This window comes from Melanostigma gelatinosum (genome assembly GCF_949748355.1).
Source record: "Melanostigma gelatinosum genome assembly, chromosome: 10".
NCBI classification, from domain to species: Eukaryota; Metazoa; Chordata; class Actinopteri; order Perciformes; family Zoarcidae; genus Melanostigma; species Melanostigma gelatinosum.
Window position 1 is genome coordinate 15,958,628 of NC_136643.1, and position 22,486 is coordinate 15,981,113.

General features: G+C 43.7%; 1 protein-coding gene across 2 annotated transcripts; it reads left to right on the forward strand.

Moving 5' to 3' along the window:
- Positions 1-2,610: 2,610 nt before the first annotated feature.
- On the forward strand, positions 2,611-22,425 carry ppp1r9ala (protein phosphatase 1 regulatory subunit 9A-like A). 2 transcript variants are annotated; one of them, XM_079276948.1, is made up of 20 exons: positions 2,611-2,744; positions 3,227-5,255; positions 12,717-12,849; positions 12,946-13,066; positions 13,447-13,551; positions 13,890-14,025; positions 15,355-15,516; positions 15,677-15,730; positions 16,047-16,276; positions 16,530-16,626; positions 16,725-16,851; positions 17,036-17,187; positions 17,706-18,021; positions 18,097-18,154; positions 18,239-18,310; positions 18,610-18,808; positions 19,208-19,252; positions 20,065-20,181; positions 20,978-21,166; positions 21,339-22,425. In XM_079276948.1, exons 2-20 carry the CDS (start codon positions 3,378-3,380, stop codon positions 21,495-21,497), a joined length of 4,350 nt encoding a protein of 1,449 aa, XP_079133074.1. In that variant the 5' UTR covers positions 2,611-2,744; positions 3,227-3,377; the 3' UTR covers positions 21,498-22,425. The 2 variants fall into 2 exon arrangements, with proteins under 2 accessions (XP_079133074.1, XP_079133075.1); XM_079276949.1 differs by lacking the exon at positions 19,208-19,252.
- The last annotated feature ends 61 nt before the right edge of the window (positions 22,426-22,486 follow it).

Here is a 22,486-nt window from a genome sequence, read left to right on the forward strand (position 1 = left end):
TTCTTCTTGTCAGATGAAAATGTTGAAATGTTAAGTGTGTTGCAGAAGACGAGATGAGTCTTACTTGAAACAGGAAAGTCTGAATTCCTGAGTCAAAGAATTGACAGTAAGACTTTAAACTCACAGCTCACATCCCCCAGAGCCAAATGTCAATGAACTTAGGTAAGACACATGAATACAGAACACATTAGAAAGCCAATATGTACTTACTTACCTAAGTTATGGACATGTTTGGTTTTACAAAGTTATATATATAATGCTCATTTGTCAGATAACTATGTTTCAAATGGAATGTGAGGGCAGATAACTCCAGGGGAAATGCTTGAGGACCAGACTTTTTCCAGAGAAATCTCTCTGAATGTAAAATGACCACTCTGATATGATGGGCTTTATTTTCATAATTTGCTCATTAAATTGATTAATATTCATATTTTTCAACTAACAATTTAGGGCAAAGGCAATGCTCTGTGGAAAACAAATATCCACAAAGTGTTGAGGGTTCAATATTTCATGTTTTAAGGAATTAAAAATGTAAATGGGATTACACTTTAGGCAACAGAAAACTGCCATGCCTTCACCATCACCATCTGTTCAGGCCTCTTGCTGCAGTCTGGTTCATGTATTTATCAATAATTACATTGCTCTTTGCATTTTGTTGCATAATTCTCCTCATAGTCACGAAATAATGTATACTCTTTCAAAAATATACTTTTTTTTAGGGCAACTTTAGAGTTACAATAATAGATAAACCAGACCTACTGTATGTAATATGAAGGAATACTGAGCCACATCATACACATGACACATCTGTGAAGTGAGACTAGTCCCACATCAGAATCATAATCGGAACCGTTTATTTCCAATGTATGTTTAACATACAAGGAATTTGTCATGGCAGGTGGTGCATAACATTAGACAATAACATTAAACAATAGCATTAAACAATCAACAACAATCAACAGTGCAAGAAATAGAAACATATTAAAACGTACAATAGAATTTAAAAGAATATAAAATAAAGCGCACAACAAACAGATAACAGGACTGTAAACAAGTGTCATGTAAGTGTAATTTGAAAGTGACAAGTGTATTAAAATATGAAGGGATGTGCAGGGGAGTGTAGGGAGGGTATCCTGGGGGACCCGGGCTCTGTTTATGAGCCCGACTGCCGACGGGAAGAAACTGTTGGTGTGGCGTGAGGTCTTGGTCCTGATGGACCTAATCCTCCTACCAGATGGAAGGGGCACGAACAGTTTGTGTCCAGGGTGAGAGGGGTCGGCTGCAATCTTTCTTGCTCGCTTCAGGGCTATAACCTGGATTAACTCTAGTGAGGCGTTCAGACGATTTGTAATAAGGTACAAGGTTCATATTGTATAGGCCTAATTTTAGAGGGTAAATTCCCTTCCTCACAGCGGAATCTTTTACAGTAGAGGTTAACAATGGCTCTGTTCTATTTAAGTGTCCCAGTAAGCCATGGCAGTGTGACAGTGAGCCAGCATAGATTACATTTACATTACATTTATTTAGCTGACAACAAGCTGATTTACAACAAGTGCATTCAACCGTACACAATAGGACCCTGCAGGGTTCTTGGTAAGGCTGAAACCAAGACTGAAACTGTTTATAAAAGTTCCGCCTTCACTAATGTAATTATTTTCAACTGTGCTTTCCCTACTATGAGTGTAACATGTCAAAACATCTTACCAAAGCCCATTGACCCGGGGCTTTGGGCCCCTGGGGGTTGGTGGCACTGAGGCAGTTGTCTGCTCTGCCCAGTTGGTAATCCAGCCCTGGTCGAGTCTTTTTCCCATACATAGGCCTAGAAGTAGGGTTACATCATTTGGCAACTGTTGTTTCAGCAAAGTATCCTAAAAGGCTACTCTATAAATTTGGTTTTGCACTTCCATTAAGTTGGGGGAATCAAAAAACACAAAAAGAAGCAGCAACGGCAGATACATATATTAGTTACACGCTACAAACAATGGATCTTACATTTTCCATAAGTCAACTCAACAGCATCTTATCTGCCTCCTGAGTGTAAATTCCTTTCGAACACCACAACTCCAATTTGTTAGATAGATTTTCTGTGTCAAGCCTAAACCAAGGTGACTGTGACGCCATCAGGACTCTCTTCAGAGCCAGAGAAGACATTGTGCAACTTTTAGTGTTGCACAGACTAGAAACTGAATGGCATATGTAAAATCGGCGCGGTGTCCCTTTAATGCAAATATATAATGATAGCAATCTCTCAGTGAAAACTTGGGCAAAGTTTTAAAGGCCACTCTCCATGTCTGCTGTACCTTTTACATCCCTGGTTGTAATACATACATGCGCAGTGAAGCCAGTTGTTTTTGTAGTTTAGGTGTAGACTGTTGCTCATGCAGAGGTCTAGGTGAGCTCAAATACACAGTGAGCTCTTTCCCACGGCTTTCTCCTGCAACTCCTCGTGTCTCTGTGGAGAAAGAGGGGGTGGGTGGAGCGGGGTGGTGGGTTACAGTCCTGGAATGTGTGCGCGTCCCCGACAGCGCTCTGTTCTCGTCGGCCGCGGCGCGCGCGGCACAGACAGACTCGTGTGCGCGCGCAGCCCCGCGACAGGTCTGGAAGTGCAAGGAGGGACGCAGGAAAACGCTGCTGGAGCGGGGGAATGATGGCGGTGAGCAAGAAGAAAAGGACAAGTTTGATACTGTAAAACTGGAACATTGTGGGCCATCTTTCGGCGCCTAACACGATGAAGCAAGTGGGAGGTGAGAGCTTTATAAAGTTGTTTACCTTTTTGGCGTTGTGCGTAGAGCCGGAGTTAACATTTTCAACGGCTCGTACTTGAAACGCCACAATGAATTGTTCAGACTGAGGCACTAGTTTGGGGCTGTGTTGGCCCGGCAAGTTCAACTTTGTTTCACTTTTTTAACTGTGCTGAAACGTAAGCGTTACTAGCAACGTTTGACTGGTTGAGTTGAGTACAGTTAGCTTAACGTTTGTAGCTGGTTAAAGTTAACTTTAAATTCAGAACCATTTGATTTAACGTAAGCTAACGCATATTAATTAGTCAGACAACCACCAACTAATCTGAAACGTCATATTCTAACGTCACCTTCATGCTGTTTTGATTTGCATACAGAAATACATTTTGACTCGTATTAAATACGGACATAGTGAGATAATGGTATCTCTGTATTAACATATTGTATTTATTATTTTTAATAACTGTAGCCATTTTTCTCTTTAGATGCCTTCTCTGTGAGTGTGTAGCTACGACATCAACTCCCCCATGGCACCGCTTTGGTAAAGTTGAGGGATAATAGTTCACCAACACAAAGCATCAGTCTCTCCAAACCCGGCATCTCTTTAATAGGGCTGAAGTCACAAAAAGCAAAAAAATGCTCAAAGCGGAAAGCAAAGGAGGCGAGAGGACCCTGAGGAGCGCATCCCCTCACAGGAATGCATACAAGTCTGACTTCCACGCCATTAAGTGTACTTTTGATGGGTCAAAATCCGAGGGCGACGCCAAATCATATGCAAATGGCTCCAGTGACACCCGGGAGGACTCGAGGGGAAGGCCCTTTGGGACCAGAGTGAACAAGATAAAGAACATTTTCCTGCAGATGGATGGTCAACAACAGGAGTGCCAAGAGGGTAAAGTGACCCCGAAGCCCGACGTGTCACCTGTATCCCCAACGAAGCAGCAGTTTCCAGTCAACACTCCCAGAGTTCCCCTCAACAGTGCCACAAGCCCAGAACCACAAAATGTCGATAAAACACCCAAGGGGGAAGATGTTGAGATTGACAAAGTGGCTTTGGCAGAGAAGTTTTCTGTGACCAGAAAACTCTTTGAACGGCGCGTCAAAGAGCAGCCTGCAGCTGAAAAACAGTCTCCAAACAGAGTAGTGAATCGTTTGTCCCTCGGAAGTTCCTCCGATGAGGGGAAAAGCACAAGGAGGGTATCGGGATCCTCTGAGACCGCTATCAAAGCAGAGCAAACTCCCACTTCCACAGTTAAATGTCAACCGGATGAGAAGCCTGATAGTGAGAAAAGGCACGGGTCTAGAGTGTCATTGAATGCGGGACCCATGTCCAAAAGGTTGGAGAGTTATGTGGCAGAGAATGACTCGGTAGACAACAGCACAGCTTCTGCAAAGGGAGGAATGGCGTCTGCTAAACAACACGGTGCCACTGAACAAATGTCTTCTTCTCCAACAAAAGACAGCGTACACAAATCCACTTCTCCTGTTAAAGAAGCCACTAACTTTACTGTGACTGATGCCACTAACAAGAATACATCCCAGACGGCTTGTGCCATGAACAGACCAACGTCTAGTGTTAAACCAACCAGCCCAGTTACCAATGCAGCATGCAAATCTAATTCTCCAACAACTGATGTCGCTCACAAACCCCTTTCACCAGAAAAATCCAGCCCAGTTAACCATGGCTACAAACGCTCCTCGTCATCCGGTGATGGATTTAGTCGGACATCTGTTGGTGGGGATGAAGGCAAGCCACATAGTCCGCCCCCAAGGGATGTGAAGCAGCCTCCAGCATCAGATGGTGGCTTTCAGAACACCAACAGGGCTAAACACCCCGAAAAGGCCAGGAGTCCTACAACGGACAAGCCATCCAGCCAGACCTCATCGCCGGACTCCAGGGGGGTGGGCGTGGTACGGGCAGAACTGGTCGTGGTTCAGAATGAGTCCTCAGAGAGTGAGGAGGATGAGAACGTTGAAGATAATGTGTTTGAGGAACAGAAGGTGCAAAGCCCCAAAGATGACCTAATAACGAACCTGAAGAGAACCTCTCCAACAGAAAAAGCGAGCTGTAACCCCGCTCATCACGTCCCAAAAGAGACACAAAGGGCAGCAGAGACCGTGGGTGAAGGTAGAGTTTTAGAGGACAATGAGGGATTTGGGTTGAAAAGGGAGAGACGGGAGGACGTTTCAGTTGTGGATCGAGATGGTGACTATTATCGTGAGGAAGATGACGAGGTTGCAGAGGAGGAGAGTGAGCTGGAGGAGCAGGTGGGCCAGATCCTCCTGGATAGAGCTTCACCAGTGGTGTACGGTATTGAGAATGCAGCGTTTGTGGATGACAGAGATGTAGACCAGGTCCTCAGAGAAGAGGAGGAGGAGGAGGATGAAGAAGAGGAAGAGGAGGATGATCAAATGTATAGGGATTATGAAGAATGTTACGAGACGACTGGTCTGTCGGATGAGGAGGAGCCTCTCCCAAAGAGGACAATCAAGTTCTCCACGGGACCCATTCAGGTTAGTATCATGCGTGATGTTTACATCTGAGCTATTGAAAACATGTTGCACTGCACCGTCATTATAAACCACCGTCGGCACTGATTCAGCAACTGGCTGACCGAGATGTTTCCCTGCAGACGCAAGACAAATTAGTCAAGGCTGAGAATGAGTGCTTTTGTTGGGCAGGTTGACGTCACAGCTGCCACACTGTATTATCAAAAATGTAGGCTATGGTTTGTTTAATCTTACTGATGAGGGAGGCAGGCAGTTTGACCCCCCCCCCCCCCCCTCCTGCAAGAGATCAGCAGAGAGAGGGGGGGAGACATTTGGGGACTTTAGCTGGCAACATTGTTTGTGGTATTTCTGAAAATATTGTTGACATTGCGTAAGAGCTTGTGGAAGCAGGAGCAGTGAGGTGGAGACATGTAAAACTTGAGTCTGTACAGTAAAATAAATCATGGCTACCTCTGAGTCACTCCACTGCCCGGGTATTCATACCCATCTAGAGTAGTTCCCCTCTGTTGGTGAATCATGAGGGACTTTTCACTTCTCTCCAACGTGGATATAAGGACTTCAGGGATGGTGTTCACCCATACCATCTCTTTTACAGGCATGGCTAAGTTATCATATTACAGCTGGGGAGTCTTTACCAGCCATTAACTAGGATATACATCTTTTTAGAAATGCAGAGAATGACATTCTGTCTTTTTATTTTCTCTGAATGTCCTCATGTTTGAGTTTAGTAAGAGATGTAATATCTCTTTATTGATGTCCTATAATGTTTTGACTTTGGCCATTTTCAAATATGACCGTTGGTGCTTTCATACTCTATCTAGTCTCAGTTGGAGATGTTGTCCTTATACAAATAAGGTTGTAGAAACAGACAGCACCATACTGCAATTTTGCAGCAACAGGACTTCCTGTAGTATGATATCATGATAGCCATAGTATGTATTTGTGTATTCTCGTTTGGTATATCGCCACACATCTTATGTTGTAAACATTGCAAACATGTTTTTAAGGGAAGTGGAGGTAACATCTTCTACCATAGATATTCTACGATCACCAAATCTAAAAATAACATTTAGCTAAAGCAGGGAAAAACAAATTGCATACATATCTTGTGGACAGCTCAGTGTTTATCCAGGCCTTAAAATGCACTGTTATCTCAGGGTGTGGACCCCCCCCGCCATCCCAGTGATCCTGGCTGGGGGTCCTGGGAGAGGGGACCAGAAGCTGACCCTAGAGTGGACACAAACAACAGTGTGTGCAGTGTGTGCCTCCTCTGCCCAAAGAGAAGCTATAACATAGATAAACACAGCTTTATAGCTCACAACAATATGGTAGACTGTGTCTGTTTGGCACAACCATGAGAGGGAGACTACAGATATCTGATGCAAGGTTTAGTTGTTATGCGAGGACATTAAGTTGTCAAATTCACTTCAATAATCATTGAATTATATGGATTATAATAGTGTGTAGTAAGTAATCGGTAAATACTTAATATTAGTTTGTATGTTCAAAGAATTCAGACTAGCTTTTTTCCCTCAGTCCCTATTCTCTTCTAATTGACAGGCTGGAAAGAACTCCGAGAGATTTGTCAAAACAATGGCATGCGCTTGGATTAAAACCATGGGGTCAAGGCTACGTGGTATGCACGTTAGCCAATTAAGTCACACAAATGTCCCTCAGCCAACCTTTCTACCTGTGGCCCGGCTAACAAAGGCCTCCCGCCAGCACTGCATCATTCTCCGCCGTCTGCTAGTCCGAGCCGGCTCTGGGATTGAGCACACTTGAGTTGTAGCCAACAAGGAGAGAGGAAGTGCTTTGTGCTTCTTTAGGTTCCGAGGTAACCCAAATCTTCTGGATTAGAGGAGGTGTCTTGTGTGGAAGAAAGGTCTCCTTTTTAAAGTAAAGGAGATGTTCAGTTTCAGCATGTATCGCCCTTAAAAACAAACTTTGTCGAAGAGGGCTTTCTAAAGCAGTCAGGATTAGTGCACACATTCTCAATAAGTCTTAAAAAGTGAAAGTTTTCTGTCAAGCCAAATAAAAGATGTTAATGATTGCTAAATTAGTTGCTTTGTGATTTTAAAAAAATACTCAAAATGTGTAATGTTAGAAAGAAAATCGCTAAAATACTCCATGGCACAGCTATAATTCTGTACATTAGGTTTTGTGAGAAGATTCTTCTGCATATACGGTAACACAGACTCGTACTTTAGTGGGGCATTGTTGCTGCAATCCCTTTGCTGCTGTGTCAGTATATAAGTTTGCTAAACCCTCTGGCTGTACGAGCGGTCTAAATATTGCACTACTGCTTGTACTGATGATATCTTTGGTGTTGGTGAGGAGGCCATTTCCTCTGTAACTGCAAATATAAACCAGGCCTGTAACATTAGTGTGTGAAGACATGACCTTATCTGGAGAACGTTTTGAATCTCAAATCTCTTTTTTTAAGCAGTTAACAGGTTTGCGTCTACTGGAATTTACTTCCACCTTGAAGCCTATAGTTTGGGGGGAAACCAAAGAGTTATTGAATGATTAACGCCATCCACCGTAGGGGTGGTATCTGGAGTTCTGTGCTCCACTGCACCTAATATTAGCCAGTCTCTGGGTGGTAGGGAAAAAAATACTTAACTTTCACAATAGAAAGCTAACTGTGAAGTTATTAAACGCTTGCATTTTTGTGAAAGATAAATCTAGCACGTTATCGTCGATGCTGTACTGTGCTCATGCGGTTGAGTTCATCTTTTTTTTCCGTTCCGTCAACATGTCTTTATCAACAATGTACAAAAATCTATTTTGTGAAAAATGGGGCATCCTCCACATTTGGACTGTAACCAACCCATCCCATAGTGTTATGCTTTCCATTTCCTCTCTGAGATAGGTCTTCTGCTGGGCAGAGAGAGGAATGTGTCTGACAAAGACTCCACCCTCATCCAACCAGCAGACAGGCCCTCCCCTTGTGGGATCTGACTTTTCCCTCCAGCCACCTGGGCAAGTGGGCGACTATCCGACAAAACTGGGCGGAATACTAATGCGGTCGGCTCAATGCTGTTCATTAAACAACTTGGCACGAGTCTGGCGCTTGATTGTGATTGCCTTAAACGCTTTCATTATGTGATTACAGACAAACACGTTAGAAGACTCTGTGTGTGTGTTTTTTAACTGAACATTAGCAGTAGTTGTGTGTTAAAAGTTTTCAGCAGCCCTTGCAGGACAACAGTAGCTTCTGTGTTCCATTGATAACAAACCTGTTTAACCTGTTTCTTTTGTTCGCACTCCTTTGGAAATGTTGATTCCACTCTGCTCCTCTCAGACTCCACCTCTTCCTGCTGTAGGTCACACAGTAACGCTTCAAACGTAAGCATTGTTATTTCAGTTACAGTCAAGTGTTGATAATTCCAAGTACATGCAGACAGGAAGTACTATTTGTTTAACTCTTTTTCCTGGTGTGTTTACACAGAATCTAAAAACTGGGTCACATGTCGTCTTCCGTAATCACTCTATGATCTGCCCCGGCTCGCTCTCACAGCATGTTTGGATTTGTTGTCGTTTTGTCGGCCCACTTACATTACAAGCTCCCCCAAATCCAGTGGTGAAGCCCTCGTATTTTGCTCCGGCGGAGAGATTTCTCTGGTTTGCTTTTCCTCGCAGCTGCTGACTCATTTCCCCACATCGGTGTTCTGCTGTGGGGAGAGGAATGAGGGGAAATATGGGAAGGATTTTTTGGTTTGGGTGTGGGCATGTGATGCATGTAGAGAGGACAGACCACTGCAGTTGTTGAAAGATGGAAGAAAGGCCCACACACACTGCTGGGAGCGAATGGAAATATGAAGATGGCATAGCAGTCAGTTGACCCACATCACAACCTCAGTGATGGCACTAATACTTTAGGGGAGAAATTGACCCTTTGCTAAATCCCGCCTCTTGAGTGCAGACTGGCCAATCATATCGTACCATTAACCAACTCCCACCAGGATCCACACTTATACTATACAATACTGTACTGCTTTCATGCAATCGTTTTAGTTTTAATTCATTTTCAGGCTGGTTTTATGGATTTCGAGCTAGTCCTGCTTTTGCTTTTTAAAGATTGTTACAGACTATGAACAGGAACAGTGTTTGTTAATTTCATTGTCTTCTGTCTAGAGCCAGGTCTCTGTAAAGATGTGGGCTTAACAGTCACCAACTTCCCGCTGCTTTCATCCATGTTATTTTTCTGACATGTGTATGAGGCTTGTTTGTGACGGAGAGGCCAATAAAGACATGTTTGTTGGAAACAGTTGTTGAGCGATTGGGTTTCAGAAAAGGACAGAACATTGTTCGATAAAGGCCTGTGGGTCCCTGGCAACAGGAAAGTCAGACTTAGGAGTTTTGGGGAAGTAGAGGAGAGGCCAATCCGACTGCTACTGCTCAAGGATGCAGTGTTGCTCCCTATATTCTATTAGCCTACATTTTAAACCCTTAATTACTTAAGTCTCCAAAGTCTAACCTAAAAAAGGCGTCTTTCATCCTCAGTGAAATTTCTGTCTGCTCTAGTTCCGTGAATCCATTTTTAACTTACAAGTTGATGAGCTTTGTTGTATTTATAGAGGCACTTTCAAGCTTGTTGTTCAGAGACATGCAAAATAAGCTTCGACATGCAAGCAGGGCAAAAATGTATTGAGTAGCTTGTTGGTTATTTAAAAACAGTTTTCAGTGCTCTTTGGTGTGCAATGACTTTGCCTTCATGTGATGAAGAGGACACCCATATTCCACAATATATGGGTCATAAACTAAAAGCTGTTTTATAAACCTATGAGTGTGAAAGGAAGGAGGAGGATTCAGACGGAGGGCTCCCTCGGGTTGATGGAGGGTCGAGGCCTCATGAATAGCATTCCTGCCTGCACCACAGAGCTGCACCAGTGTGCATAATCCTCAGGTTTCTCATCTTTTTTTCGTTTGGTCTGAGAGGCTACATGGGAGTGGTGTACCAAATCACTATGTGTTTGGTTTCTAACATAACACTGTGATTCATGGATGGGTTAACATCACAGTGGAAAATATAGTTTTATTTAAAAAAATAAAAGCCGTGATCAGGGATCTCTAAAAGTTAAATTTGCTCCTTTTTTTTTCTTTTGTGCTGATCCGATCTGTGATCCGAACCCTGAGTTTTATGATGTGTTGCACCACTATGTTTATTTGATTCCTCGGGTCTTGACATGCTGTAAGATCCACACCTCAGACGTGATTGCCTCGTGTGGAAATGTTTACTTGATTACATCATACATCCTCATGGCAAATGTTGCATTCGATCCTTTAATCCCATAATAAATAGTCACCCATTGTTTTTGGATTGTTTTTAGTGTGTTCATCACAATTTATGCTTGATATTAACTCAGTCTGCAGCACCTGGGCACTGTTGCCAGCATCCGTGCCACCACCACTACCATCATCACCACCACCACCATTTTCATCATGACTCCACCCAGATTAAGACTAATGATGACCAAGTCGGGGTTATGTTACAGACCCACTGTTGGGTTCATCCCTATAATCAGTCATTATCCCCTAAAGGAGTCTGCCAAACTCTAATCTACTTTTTATCAACAAGCCTTATTGTCTTTATGTCTATAAACTAGTCTCTCATAATTGAGCTCACTCTCTGCTTCTTCTCTCCTTGTTCTGTTAAGACTGATAGTATTTGTTAGTATTTTGCTAAGAGGGTTTGGCCAAGTATTTCTTTCACTTTTTTGACTTTTTAAATGTGGTTTTCTTAGTCCTTTATGTTGTTAATGATAAATGAACAGTGTTTTACATTCATTATTCATTACTGCAGATTAATTACACAGTTTAACGTTAACAATCGCAGTGTGAAGTGAAGTTTTACTGGCGACCGTTATCTGCCAATATTCAGTAAAATATGCGATCAGGACATCTGGATTAATGCTTTCTGTTCGGCAATCCCTGATGTTAGATTGTAAACAACCAATCCGTGTTAAGATTTACAGGAGAAGAGCTAGTAACGGTGGCAAGCACCGCTAACGACTAATGAACGAAGGTTCGTTCAGTTACATTATGATGGGTTCAGGCTCTGTTTAGTGAAAATGACCGTTACTAGCTCTCCTATCAATTTTCAACACAGATACGTTGTTTACAACGCACGTTTTTATCAGGGATAGGCGAACACAAAGCATGAATCCAGATGTCCTGATGGCATATTTCTACTGAATATTGGCGGATAACGATCACTCGGAAAACTTTATTTCACACTGTGATAGTTAACGTTAAATTGTGAAATGAATCTGCTGTTCACGCCCAAACTGCGAGGGGGAATCCAGCCGGATCACGGATTGACAATGGTCCGTTAGACCACCATTTACAATTTACAGGGTCCAAGGTCCACCCACCAGAGTCTCACAAAATCCTGTGGGAAGCACTAAACAATCTAACGTTTTTGCCACCTTGGCCTACTATAGTGTTTTCTGTATTTATGTTTGAAAGATGAATCAAGAAAAGATAAGCAGATCAATCAATAATGAAAATAGTTGTTTGTTGCAGCCCTGGTGCTAACCTCGTCTTAACCCTGAATTACCTTTACACTCGTACGACTATGTACCATCTGAGTCACAACAGATGCTCGTCCCCAGTCCGTTTCATGCTGAATATTGTGGTGCTCACCTCAGCCTGACCCTGTGAGTGTAGTTTGGAGAGGATTAAGAATAATATTTCTGTTTGGTATTGAAGGTAAATAGCACATGGTGTATGTAACAACGCGAAAGGCTGGTGTTGAGTACCGGGTAATACCCATTGACAGAAGGTCATGGGATTACTTTCGTCGCTGTATTGTTCTTTATTATCTGTCTTTTAACTGTGCTGCTGACAACACTTGTTGCCTCTGAACATTGATCTTTGCTGCATCCATTGCTCAGCTCTCCCCAGCTGTGCCCTACTTTCCACGCTGCTCATGTGCTGCTGCACGTCTGTGTGTATGCGCTTTATAATTCCAACCAGAAAACGGCCTCTGGGTCACATCCAGTGCGTTGTGAGGGCTGCCTGCAAAGTTCACAACGTCTTAAAACAGTGACGAAAGGCCTCCGTGTCTCTTCATTTACATCTGTTTCTAAAATGTGATTGATATAGCTTTCATTCAAGATGCAAAAGATTATAAACTAGAGTTGACAATGCAGTCTATAGGGTTAGATAACTGAAGATCATAATCTCTGTCAGACACTGTTGTGGCCAGAGTTTGATAAATAAAGGAATGATTTTCAATGCCAGTCGTCCAAATCATCATCAAAAGGCCCTGCTGCAATTTCTCTCGAATGAAAAAAACGTGTCCTTGTTCCTCCTGCCAAGATAAATAAGAGCTCAAAAGTGAAAATTATATGCGCAGATTCCATAGATACCCCTCAACATAAATCTGTCTGACTTGTTGGTAAGGACACAGAAGGTGGTGTGCTGAAGCTTATGCACTTGATATTTTGACTGACGCAGGTCTTCAGCACCTTCTCCAATGAGGAATACGATCGGCGTAATGACGACGTGGATCCAGTCGCAGCCTCCGCAGAGTATGAGCTGGAAAAGAGAGTGGAGAAGATGGAGGTGTTCCCTGTGGAAATTGAGAAAGGTGAGTTCAGTCAACACTACGTACAATAAGCAAAGAGTGAGCAGTTCTTCTCTTACGCACCTTTTTAAAAAATCTTCACAATGTTACTGCCTTCAGGAGACAATGGACTTGGCATCAGTATCATTGGAATGGGAGTGGGCGCTGACCAGGGTCTGGAGAAGCTAGGAATTTTTGTGAAAACCATAACTGAGGGGGGAGCAGCTGAGAACGATGGACGGTGAGTTAGAGCACTGTTGCCTCCTTTTTGTACAACCCCACATTTAAGCCCTGTTACGGCGTCACCGGTAGTGGTTTGTATAGAACCGTAAACATGGTACACACTCGCTGTACACTGCACCACCGCAACGGTTCTTAACATCACACTCTAGGAATTGCTCATTCCCCCAGGGCCCAGTGACACACGAGACACAAATAATCCCATTTATTTATAACCACACGAGGCAGCTAAAGAAAACAGTTGCTACTTCTGTTTCCCATGCATGTTTCGATTTGTCTTATTCCCAGCTGCATTGACTCTACTGTATTTTTTTCATATGTGCTACTACGCTGAAGGTGGTGCATATAACTCCTTATGACGATGATCATCTGTGTCTCCAGCATACAGGTGAATGACCAGATAGTGGAGGTGGACGGCGTCAGTCTTGTGGGCGTCACCCAACTGTTTGCTGCAACAGTCCTGAAGAACACCAAAGGCACAGTGAGGTCAGCTCAAAGGCCGTCTCCTCGACCCCATTGATTACCAGACTGAGCCACTGCTATCATAATTAGCCAAAAGTGGTGAACAGTCTTTTTATCTCTGGAGTCCAGAGGCCATGAATGATTGTTTGTGTGTATTTCGACAACACAAAGTATTGCGGCGTGTTAATGATTTGAAATGAAACAGCCTCACATGACATGGTCAGACCTAAATTGCATCTCAAAATTAGCATTTCCCCGTTGCAAATAAGACAAAGACAGTAAGTTACAGTAAGCTGTTTACAGCCAACGTGTAAAATATTCCATTTCATGGCACGCTTAACGCATCGCGCTCTGAAAAACAGGTTCTCAATTGGACGGGAGAAGCCGGGGGCCCAAAGCGAGGTGGCCCGCCTCATCAGCGAGACACTAGAGCAGGAGAAGAACCAGCAGCAGGAGCAACAACATCTGGATGACCCCTATGAACACTCTACGGAGGAGGTGAGTGAGCTGTCACTGCTCCACCATGTAGACTACAAGGACGACCAACAGCTATACATCTATTATGATGTTTAGATATGGAAATGAATGAATTATGTTCCTATTCTAACCAGTTGTTACCCAAATTAACTACATAAAGGCTCTTAAACCAGGTGAAAAATGTGCAACTCAACTGTACACTACTTTCTGTATACTTCTACTACATTGTAGTACTACATTTACCTGACAAATTGAAACATAATACTTTATTATTCATAAAACTACCCAGTATTATTGTGCCGATAATGCCTCTTTCACGCTTCACTTTAATTAAACATTTGAATACAGGACTTTCACTGTGTGGTATTAATAGTTAATAAAGTTTTGAGTAGCCTTCTTCTTCAGCCACTAAGTTTATTCTGTCAAAGTTTATTGATATTTAACTTGTCGAGTGTCCAAATTACACCAAATTCAACAAAGCACTCCCTTTGGTCCCCGGCGCTACACCGTGTGTAGTAGATTGGACGAGCGGTTTTGGAGATATGTGGAGGACACACACACACAGAAAGAGATTCCTTGCTTCACAGTTGAAAAACATAATATCCGTTAAATTCTGGTTTAATCGACTGATGTGGGCTTTCCATATTTGTGTGGTTTCCAGGAGCTTCTCTGTGATTATGTGCCCAGTTAGTTTTATCAGAGCTTCCAGAAAAATCCCAGTTTCCCGCTCATAAATATGACTTGGGTGTTGATGTGTATGCTGTTTATAAGTTTAACAGTCATAATTAATATCGCTCTGACATAAACACGGCATTAGCCCCCCGAGCCACACCTGCTCCAATCCCACCCAGCTCAACCAGGAAATGAAACGCTGGCTGTGAGGCAATCCGTGCGTCACCGCTCTGCTGTGTTGGAAGGTGCAGTCGGCCTCTTGACTGTCTGGCAGAGTTGTGAAATGTTTGTTTTCTGATGATTTAGGAGCCGGTCTCCTGTTTCACTGTAGAGACGCTGGGCAGAGAACGTAAGAGGGATTGACAAAGACAGAAAGGGAATGTTGCATAACTTGCAGTGGACACAGTTTCTAAGTGACTCTGTGGTTATGCAAAGTGTGTGTAGGTGTGTTAAGTCTTGTCCAATGAGAACATTGTTCATGTGTATGTGTTCGACGCTGCGGACGAGCTACAGACGTGTAGCCAAACTGCCTCCCGTGAAGCGACTCTCCGACGCTCCCTCCAGTCTGTGGTGACCTGTGCCTCTGGGAGTGTTGTTGACACGCTAGACATGTTCACGGGCATGCAGGGTGTGTCGATGTTTGCAATGCGTGATGCCATGTGTGACGTCATATTTCAGGAGGAGCGCTATGAGGAGGAGGACGACGGGGTGGAAGAGAGGATTCTGTGCTCCAATTTCTCCCCCGGGCACAACGCGGAGCTGTTTGAGCCGCCTGATACAGAGGCTCTGTTTATGCCGACCAACATGGACAGCTCTCAGATGGTCTTCAAGTTTAAAGAGGTAACCCCCCCCCCCCCCCCCCCCCTCCTCACCATTACTCTCTGTCTCATGTGATACACAATATATATCAGACATCTCAGTATTCTGTGTTGACAACCAAAGGTTAACATACAGCGACAGGCATAACCAAATCTTTTATTTTCCTATTTTTGTTCCTTAGCTGCAGCATAAACACAGCACTGCTGCAGCAGAAATAAACCAACTGAAGGAAAAGGTACGACTTTTTTTTTTTTATTCTCTTGTTTTTTTGAGAATAGTTGTTTCCTAGTAGCCTTTTTGCCTCCGAATGTTTAACTCTTATGTACTCTCAGTGAGATGATGATTAATCCTCAAATACTTAAGGATAGCCTCTTGACACTCAGATTCTATAGAAGAATGTGAATTGTTGCATTTACAGGGACAGACACAATGTAAATGTTCTTTTACATTTCTATTTATTACTACAAGCAACACAGAGACTGTCCTATTCCTGTGGCCCACCTGCAAATTCAATTAGCCCACCCAAGTAGCATGTCATCCTCTCTGTGCAGCTACGGGTGTCTGAGGAGGATAGATCGTTGTGGGAAGCGCGGGAGTGCACACTGGAGCAAAAGATCGAGGATGGCGACGACAAAATCCTGAAGTTGGAGAGTTGCTGGCTGGAGGCCCAGGGTCTGTGTAAGACTGTGAATGAGCAATTAGCTGAGACCCAGGCCCAGCAGGAGACGCTGGACAAGAAGTACAACAAGGCCAAGAAGCTGCTCAAGGACTACCAGCAGAAGTAAGTTTGTCTCGAGTTACGCCATGCTTTACAGTTGGAGGCCTTGTTGAATTCAGTGGTTCACTCAAGTCAATTTATTCATATATCAAGAGCATACAAACAAGTTATTTTACATAGAAGTTAAGTATTGTTAAAGTATAAGATCTGATTTTACATTTTGGAGTTCAGTGGCGTAGTCATAACCACATCCATTAGAACGTGTTTACAAGCTGAAGGACTGAAGGGAAACCACATTTCCTTGTTTCCTCCTCAGAGAGATCGACTTTGTGAAGAAAGAGGAGGAGCTGAAAAAACTTCTAGATGAAAAAGACAAGTGGTATAAGGAGCAGCTGGAGAGCTTGCAGAACAGGGTAAGACCCCCGCTTGAAAAGGAAATGCACACACACACACACACACACACACCGCAGCAGAGACACTGGAATAAGCCTGAGTGTTGTTGTATCTACAGATAGCTGTGCTGGAGTCCAGAGGGGCCTCAGACGAGGAGCGTCACAATGGTCAGCACTCAGCGGCAGACGAGAGATTAAACGGCCAAGACCCAGCCGCCAACTCACAATCCGTTGACTCACTACTCGGTACAAAGGGTTACTCGAACATAATTTAATTTAAAACGGGTACTATGCGCGTCACACTTCAATTGTGTGATCTGTTAAACATTCACAAGCCCGCATCATAAACTCCAGTGAGCCTGGTAAATGATTAAAACCGTGCACACTGTCTCATGACTTATTTTGTTTGTTTGTTTTTCCTCCTGTGCAGAAAAGGACTGGAGTGAGTCGGTGCCTGAGACTGAGCGCCTGGACACCAGTGCGCACCGAGCAAAAGGCCTGCTGGCTCAGAAGGCCAAGCGTCAGCCTCCATCGAGGAGCAAACTGAAGGAGAGCCTCGCAGTGGCTTCAAGTCACTCTCAGGTCAGCCAGGAGCATCTATTAGTGATACGTACAGCCACCTGAGGCCACACGTAAGCTATGACATGAAACCTAAAACCCTGTCAAGGCATGTCATGCTCAAAATGCTGTCTCAGGGGTAACGCTAATGGTGACGAAACACCTCGTTTCTCTCTTTTATAGAAGAAGCAGAGCACATCTAAACTTGTGAATTTTACTGCCACCGTTTCTGTGGCTGATCTGTTTTCTTGCTGTCAAAGCAAAATCTTGAAAAAAACTCACTGTTGTACTATTGAGGCAGCACTTTGCCTGAAATAGGGAATTGCCTTAAGATACTCGCCGCTGCTCTAAAACACAAGAGGGAACCTCCTTGAGTGTCTCTTTGATCGTACAAAACAGTAATGCACCTTCTATAGTGTGTGTGTGTGTGTGTGTGTGTGTGTGTGTGTGTTCATGACTCAGCCGATCGGAGCTTTCTGTTATGTAATAAGCTTTTATCCCCTCCTTGCATTGTCCTTAAATAGTTAGCTTTGTCCCTACAGGAAACCGAAGAGGAGGAGGAGCATGAATCCCCCAGGAGGAGGAGGTCCATCCAGGAGAGCCTGTCCCTTCCGGTTCCTGTCTGCTATCCTGGGAATGGACAAAAAGAAGATCCAGGAGTGACCAGGGACAGATCCAGGAGTAAGTCAGAGCTGTCCAGCAGCCCGTCTTTGTCTCCATCACAGGGAGACGGTATCGAAAGCAGCGGAAGTCCCTCTTTGTCCTCTCCAAAAGACACCTTGTCCCCACATTCCCCCTCTGGATTCATGCGCAATGTCAAGAAGAGGGAGTCGAAAGGAAAGAGCAAAGAGCTCAAAGGTATGGAAGTAGACCAATATGGGCCATCGCAGCACTTCTTGTTGCTTTGTTCCTGAGCCTATTGTTTCGTTACAGAGGAACTAAATGAAGCCTCATCAGCAGGAAAACCTAAAAGACGATTTCCAGACTTTGGGTGAGACTCCGTCGTGATCGCTGTCGTTGGTCTCAAGACTGACCGCCTGTCTTTGCACTAACTAAAACGGTTTTACATCAACAGAGGTCTCCGGAAGTCAGGTGGCAAAGGAAAGAAACATGACAAGGAGGCTATGAGAGCATCTCTGGACAGCAGGTTTGTGATTGCTCAACTTCATTTATTAACAATTTAAAGGTGAGGAATATTCCAAATGGTTTTGTAACACATTTGTTGGAGTTATCCGTTGATCCATGTTGCTGTAGGTGTTGGGGAAAGTGCCACATGTAGATAACTAAAGATACGTGGATATTGAGCCACACAAGACCTACTTTCTTGTTGCCAGAAATGTAGTTTATCTGATGGTCATCACCTACTGAGCCATGTTTAATGCAACACGTGATGCATTAAGCTGTCGCATGTTTACGGTGAGTGTGGATCATTTCTCCAACGCCCAGGGGATCGGCAGAGTTACTGGAGGAGTCTGGAGGGAACCTGTCTCCTGCGGATTCGATGACCTCCATCCCCACCTGTATGCCTTTCTCCTGGTTCGGAGACAAAGAGCGGGACCGAGACAGAGAGCCCTCTTCTTCCAGCAGCAGCCTGCCGTACGCTGCAGAGACCAGCAGTGAGCAAAGCCAGGACCGCAAGAATAAGGTTTGAATAACAGTCCGGGTCTGTCCTCCATCATCATAATACAGTTCTGTCTTCATTGAAAGAGTAAAACTAGTAGAAACGTAACAGCAGGCAGTAGCCAGACATGTGCTGTCATTGGCTAGTTCTCTACATGAGATGCACTAACTGGATCCACATGTTAGCCAGAGAGCCAGCAGGGGAGGATTTGGTGGCTTTTCAATGAGTTTGCAAATAGCGACGCATCAAATACATCTGTTCCCACGAAGCCGTTTAATGAGTTCAAGACACCGTCTGAAACGAGAATAAAATGATGACTCGGAGAAGAGTTTTGGTTTGGTTGCCGTGTGCATTGTGGCAGTTTGTGTCAGTGCTTTGCTGCCTGGACGTTTTATCTCACTGAACCGTGTTTCCTTTAAACAGACAAATCTCTCCTGGTCCTCTTTATTCAGTCGCTCATTAGATTTGGTACAGTATGTTTGTTTTACCTTTTTTTGATTTTACATGCCACGCTAGAGCGTCACTAACAAATAGAGTTCTGCGATTTGTAATTTCTCACCCCCACACATCCTATGAATAATTCACCTTTTTCTTTTCAACTGGGTATGTGGTAGTGTTGTAGGAAACTAATCGTGGCTAACTGTCCTTGTATCCACATTCAGAAAGCCTCGCAGCTCGTGTTAAGAGGATGCAGTTTGTAGGGCTTGTTGCACCAGCTAATGGGAAGTGTGTGTGTGTAACAATCAACACTAACTGCTGCGTTGTAACTAACTTGAATAGTGCAACATGTTTTTTTTAGAGTGTACTTCTTCCGCTACATTAAAATTAAACTTCATATGAACTTACACATAGCTGGTGCAACAGCCTGCAAGTCTGGGTAATATTTCCCTGATTCCCAATATAGTTTAAAAACCAATCTCTTGATGAATCAAATAATAAATCTCACAGCATCTACTAAATGAAAAAACATTACCCCATACCTGTTGTGTGTGTGCTTGTGTGTTAGTATAGTTAGTTGCTGTAGTTTAGAGGTTGTTGATGTACTTTTGGTGGTGGATTGGATTTTAATTACTCTTGAATATTGTGCTGCATAGCATGTTGAGTCACAGTCACTCACTTGGCTTGCTGCCACTGAAATGGTTTATCACGATCATTTCAGTCCTAATGGAAGCAGCGCTGCTCTCACCGCTGTCATGTTTTGCTTGTCCTGCTACAGAACTGTTGTTTGGTGATGTGCTGCTTCAGTAAATTGCGTTCCTTGTTTCCCCCACTTGTTCCAGAGTTTCTCAGTGATAGATGACTCTAACCCTGCCAGCCCCAGTTCAGACACCTCTGGGTTAGTCGCTGAACCCGATCTGTCTGGGCGCTCACACACGTTAGTCTTCTCTTCCAGTGAGGTGAGTGCTCTCCTTGTTGCCGTGTGGGACGCCGCGATGCCGCTGAAAGGGGACATTCTCAAGCATGCTCTTTGAGCCGTTCCCCCTTTCACAGCTGAGAGTGAATCATGAATGCAGAGGGAATTGAAGAGAGCTGCATGTGTCTGTGTCTGTGTGTGTGTGTGTGTGCTAAAGCTGTTTTGTTTTTTTACTAAGTCAGCTGTGATGTTGCACTTCAGCTTCTGTTAAACCGTCAACCGGTGCTTCACGTTCTTTACGAGCTTTGGCCGACCACAGAAGCATGTCGACTGCTCTGCTGCCTGCTCAGTGGTGTTTCAGCAGCAGTCTGCTCTGGTGTTACAGAGGGCGAGTCTCTCTCAGTGAAACAAACAGAATGAAGACACGCAGACCGGTGTCTGAGAATGTCATTGATGTTTTTGATGCCATTGCACGCTTGTTTTTCTTGGTGCTAGCTTAGGAAGTGTTTACACTGCACACAGTTTTGTTCAACAGAACTTGCACTTCATGTTCTTTTTGCTTGTTGTATACATCCTCCAGTTGGCTTCACTTTTCAGCAATTTCTCCACCTATAGAAATAATAATTCACTCAGAGGAATTCATTTCAAACCGCATTTATTCAAGTGATTTTGTGATGATTAATGTTTGCATTTCACCACTTCACTGTGCTTTAGGAACATTGATCAACGCTGTCAAACACATACAGTACAGTCCATGGCATCGACTGACATGAAACACACACAGAGAGTCTCACTCTTACTTTTATAATGTCTCTTCGCACCACCTGTGTCTTCTGTAGACTTTAGACGATGAACCAGTAGCCACAGGGAAAGAGTATCAGTGGCAGAACCGGCCTGTCTGTGAATGGACCAATCAACAGGTCTGTCACTGGTTGATGGGCATGAACATGGACCAATACACCCCGGAGTTCACAGCTAAGGGAGTGGACGGACAACAGCTCTTGTACTTGGACAGTGAAAAGTTGAAGGTAAAAATAAAACCGAGCATCATAATTATGACAATAATTATCTCGTAAAAGGCCTCTTTCATTGCAAAAGACGTCTATTGTTCAGTGAAATATTGTCAGCCGTTCACTGCCACCATGTGGTCATCCTATGGTAGCATTATTTTGTCCTCACTGTGCTCTTTTTTTCCTTCAGGCACTCGGTGTGTCAAGTCAAAGCGACCGCTCGACCATCAAGAAGAAGCTGAAGGACATGCGTAAGGCCCAGGAGAAGCTGGAGAAGCAGAGAGAGAAAAGAGAGAAGGAGGTGCGGCGCAGCGGGAAACTGCCGGTCAGCACCGACTCGGTCTGCTGAGGTATCAGCTCTGTTCTCTGGATATTCATGCATCCCATAAACCTCATCACTACCGGGCCCCTGAGCACCCCGACAACCACAGAAATGACTGTTGTGCCAGTTGTGATTCACGGTCATCCAGTAGCTCCTCATTCTTCTCTCGTCACTGATTCTCTGGAATGTTTTAACAAACTTCAGCTCAAACTATTTTAAATGAAAGATGGGGAATGTAAAAAAAAAAAAAAAACACGTTTGGTATGTGACCAAAAATGGAATCCTAACGTTTTTTTTTACCACTACAAGCTTGAAGCTATGATTTAAAAAAACAAATTTTGTTTTCAGAATGTAATGTAGTAATGCACACATTTAAATATGGAAGTCAAATGTGTACTGCTTCTCCAGCATTTTCTATATTTGCTAGTACAACTTGTTTCATGTACATGAACTCTTCTGCAGGAACGGTTGTTGTACAATTCAGATAAAAGCACTATATTTGTCTTTTAAGCTTCAATGGGTGACAAGGTTTTAAATGTATAAATACATTTTATACATGTGCTTATTAACTGCATATCTTTTTTTCTTTTTCTTTGTACTTAAATACCATTGTTCATTTTATACTGTATACATTTTTCTACTAAGTAGAATAGCTAGGCCGTGGCAGCAAACAGACGGAGTAGGGACGAGGCGAACGCTGACTCGGCAGGTCTGCTACACGTACGCCTCGCTGCCGCTCCACCAGACGGTCAGCGTGCCCATGACAAGGACCCGTGTGAGTCGTGCATGAATGCGAGGCTGGACAATGATTTGTTCTCAACCCAAACCCCCAAGTGCTTCCTTTTCGTCTTCTCTCATGCGTGACGCCATGTTCTGTGTGCCAAGCAAAAAAGTCATGGTTTCCACCTCTTGTGAATTAAAGAGACATTTCCTGGTACAGCATCAATAAACTCATTTTCACTTCATGTGGTTTGCTTGTGTTGTGTTCTAGCTTATCTTATCGTGCAACACATCGA

Excerpts from the sequence above, each read along its gene's own strand:
- ppp1r9ala (XM_079276948.1), top strand. The coding sequence starts at position 3,378 with ATGCTCAAAGCGGAAAGCAAAGGAGGCGAGAGGACCCTGAGGAGCGCA. Across the intron at positions 13,552-13,889 it reads AACACCAAAGGCACAGTGAG|GTTCTCAATTGGACGGGAGA; the intron begins GTCAGCTCAAAG and ends TCTGAAAAACAG. Across the intron at positions 18,022-18,096 it reads AAAGAGCAAAGAGCTCAAAG|AGGAACTAAATGAAGCCTCA; the intron begins GTATGGAAGTAG and ends GTTTCGTTACAG.